The sequence below is a fragment of the Physeter macrocephalus genome, chromosome 17 (assembly GCF_002837175.3).
Source record: "Physeter macrocephalus isolate SW-GA chromosome 17, ASM283717v5, whole genome shotgun sequence".
In the NCBI taxonomy this organism is placed as follows: domain Eukaryota; kingdom Metazoa; phylum Chordata; class Mammalia; order Artiodactyla; family Physeteridae; genus Physeter; species Physeter macrocephalus.
This window is the reverse complement of record NC_041230.1, coordinates 3,698,660-3,702,314: the sequence shown is the minus strand read 5'-3', so window position 1 is coordinate 3,702,314 and position 3,655 is coordinate 3,698,660. Positions and strand designations below refer to the sequence as shown.

General features: G+C 42.7%; 1 protein-coding gene across 1 annotated transcript in view; it reads right to left on the bottom strand.

Moving 5' to 3' along the window:
* The window catches only part of NLRP5 (NLR family pyrin domain containing 5), a 41,909-nt gene extending 38,541 nt beyond the window's left edge, over window positions 1-3,368 (bottom strand). Inside the window, exons 1-2 of the mRNA XM_007115076.3 lie at window positions 3,065-3,368; window positions 336-413 (exon numbers count right to left, since the gene is read on the bottom strand). Coding sequence (XP_007115138.2) covers window positions 336-413; window positions 3,065-3,353 — 367 coding nt within the window. The 5' untranslated portion in view covers window positions 3,354-3,368. The remainder of the gene's footprint in view (window positions 1-335; window positions 414-3,064) is intronic.
* Window positions 3,369-3,655: the final 287 nt, after the last annotated feature.

The window sequence follows — 3,655 nt, the reverse complement described above, 5'->3', positions numbered from 1 at the left end:
CACGAACCCGTGTCCCCTGCATCGGCAGGCGGACTCTCAACCACCGCGCCACCAGGGAAGCCCTCAATAAATATTTTTGAAAAAAATCATTGACTTTCAACATCACCATCCACCAGGTTGTCTAAACAGAAAGGTGGGAGCAATTCCTGAACCTCTGTTTTTCTGAAACCCTCAACACCAAATTCTAATAGATATATCTACCCCATATCTTACTGAGATATTACTATCTTACATCTCAATAAATATTTTTTCCATGATAATTTCCTTATACATAAATGTTAATAGCAGCATCATTCATACACATCCATTTTCCACTCCCCCTCTCCCCCACTAACTTGGTACTTCTTCCATGATTGGATCTTGGTCCGTCTTTGCTGGTGTAGAATGTTCTGGTATTTCAGCCAGTAAATATTCTGCAATAGAGAGTAGATGAGATAATGTCTCAATAAAGTCATGGCAACTCCCCAAATCAGGGATGAGCACATCCTCTGCCCAAATTACTGAAGGCAACTCAGGGTCTCACAGTTTATTCCATGACTCGTCTGAAATGAGGAAAATGGAGACAGACCCTCAAATACCACCAGCACGGTGAAGCAGCAGAGATTTATAGTAAAGAGTGACTGATTTTGAGCACATAAATGTACATTTCAGTCCCATTTTTGCTGTATGATCCTGGGTAGGTCATATAATAAGACAGTATATTATGGTTATTAAGAGTTAATCGTCAAGGGCTTCCCTGGTGGCTCAGTGGTTAAGAATCCGCCTGCCAATGCAGGGACACGGGTTTGAGCCCTGGTCCAGGAAAATCCCACATGCTGCGGAGAAACTAAGCCCGTGTGCCACAACTACTGAGCCTGTGCTCTAGAGCCCGCGAGCCACAACTACTGAGCCAGCGTGCCACAACTACTGAAGCCCACGTGCCTAGAGCCCGTGCTCTATAACAAGAGAAGCCACCGTGATGAGAAGCCCGCGCACCACAATGAAGAGTAGCCCCCGCTCGCTGAAACTAGAGAAAGCCCACATGCAGCAACGAAAACCCAAGGCAGCCAAAATAAATTAATAAATTTTTTAAAAAAGAGTTAATCGTCAAGAGTCATCTTAAACACCTCTCTCGAACGTCAGAATAGTTAGTTAACCACTCAGATGCCTGTGAGTTCTCCAAATAGAGGTACCTTCAACTCATGAGCTCTAACATTGACCAATCCTCCCTCCCCCTCCCCCCTCCCCTCCCCCTCCCCTCCCCCTCCCCTCCCCCTCCCCCATCTACATGCTGCAAAACAGCTCTTCCAGTATTTCCTGGGATGAGGCAATGGAACCCCATCCACCCCGTCACTCACGCCAGAAACGTGGGTACCATGCTTGATACCATATTCTCTCTCTGCATTTATTCCTCAAAAACTGTTGTGTCTGCTTCCAAAATATCTTCCAATTCCATTTCTACTTTTTCTTTAACTGCCATCATCACCCTAGTCCAAGCCACCTTTATTTCTCCCATGGGATGCTAGAATGCACTCCTAACTGGTCTCCCCACATCTACTCATGACTCTTTCCAGACCACTCATGATTTCAGCAACAATGTTGAAATGCCAGTTTGATTATTTCTACCCCTACCCCTCTAAAACTATTTAATTGCTTATGCTTTGCTATTAAAATTATTTTCAAGATGCTGTCTGACTTCTAGACCATCTTTTTATCTTCATCTCCTGCCATATTCTCTCCAATGCTTCATGGTCTATCCAACCTCCTTCTTTGTTAAAGACTTCATAATGTTGCTCTCTTTTGCTCAGCATGTTCTTCCCTACCCAATTAGCTTGGCTAATTCCTTTTCTTCATTTTTGTCTCAGTCTAAACCTTACTTCTTCTAGGAAGTGATTCTAGTCTTCACATATTTTTCTACACCATCCATTTAAAAAATTGCCCATTTATCCTTCTTGCATTGCAAGCTATAAATCTCTGGCACATGATACACGAGAATTTAAAGATACACAAAATGAATGTTAAGTAATTTTTGTCACATATTAGGTCATGAACTTGGTCAGCTTGTGTAACTTGGTAGAATCTCTATTTTAGCTTCTGTCATGGGGAACCTATTTTTTGGGTGGGTTTGAAAATCAATAGTAGGGAAATGACAGCTTCAACATGGTATTTAGACTGGAGTACTGACTGGTAAACACCAACTATTATTTTAATTTTATAACCCTTATTTCCTGTGAATAATACTAATATGTTTTCCACCCAGGGCTTTTTTGAGGCTCCGAAGGAATAGCTTCTGTTCCAGTCCTTTGCAGCTACAGCTGATGAGCTACATATAGGCATGTAATACCTGTAAGTCTTTAGGGCCAATCTGACTGCTTACACTTGGGGCTCTTCGTTAAGTTTTTGTCCACAGGTGAGGAGACAATTCCTCCTGATGAAGGAGAGCTATTATTTTTCTTTCTACTACCTTTCTCCTAAATACCTTAAGATAACTACACAATTTGATCTAAGTACGCTGCTATAACATGGGCACCAACATTCTGAGGAAGGTCAGTCCTTAGAGAAGTTCCTTGAACCTTAGTCCCTCAGTCTGGGGCAAGAAATAAGGGAGATGCCCATTGTACAGCCATCAGTGCTCTCAAACAATGAGTGAAGCTTTGTTAACCACTTTCTATACATTATCTTATGGAACCTTTGCAACAGCACAGATAAGCGTCACAGTTGCTGTTCCCAGATGTGGAATCCAAGGGTCAGAGTAGGAGAAAATTTTCCAGAAGTCATACTTGTGGTGGCACCAGAGCTACACACTTCTGACTCCAAATCCCATCTACTAACTTTGACCAAATTCTGTCCAGATAGAGGGTTTATCTACCCATGTCTTCTCCTTCATTGTTTCACAGGCTGGAGATGACTCTAGCTTCCAGCCAGGGAGGTTGACCAATGAGTGAGTTAGCTCTCCTAGTTCGGACTCACGCTGTAGAGGTGGACCCCCTGAGAGAACAATGATACCTTTCCCATTCCCATGGGAACTTGAGGTCACCTTTCTCTTTTCCTACCCCTAGATCTGCCCCAAATCTGTCTTACTCACTTTTCATCTCATCCCTGGCCATCTCTGAGAGGGCCGACAGGCTCATCTTTTCAAAGATGTCAATGGATATCTTCCAGGCAAAAGATTCTTTATAATGCTCATGCAAGAGGGAGGTGAGCTGTTCCGAATCGGCATTATCCACTTCAACCAGTGGAAAAGAGCAGGCTGCCGGTTCCGAAGTGCTTTCCTTTAGTAATGCCTTAAATATCTGAAACTCTTCTTTGTGTAGCTGCTTGAAACACCATTGCAGTCCATAGTTGGAAAAGGAGGATAATTTGGCTTCTCCCATCTTAACGCAAGGCTGAGAGCTCAGGTTTTGATGGAAAAGTAGATTCTTTGGTAAATGAAGCAAATGGGACCTGTTGGAAAAGTGACACGATTCAAAAGGGAACCTTGCATCAAATTCTCAAGTTTGTACAACCAGCCTCAATTGACTCACCAGATGGAATCACATTCTCTATTCCTTTTGTGAAAGATACTGAGAGAAGCCCAATTAACAGGTAACAATTCTTCACAGACTTATAATTACTTGGCACCGTATCTATCTTGTTACCAGAATATAAGCTCTGGGATATTTTACTGCCTGTATCC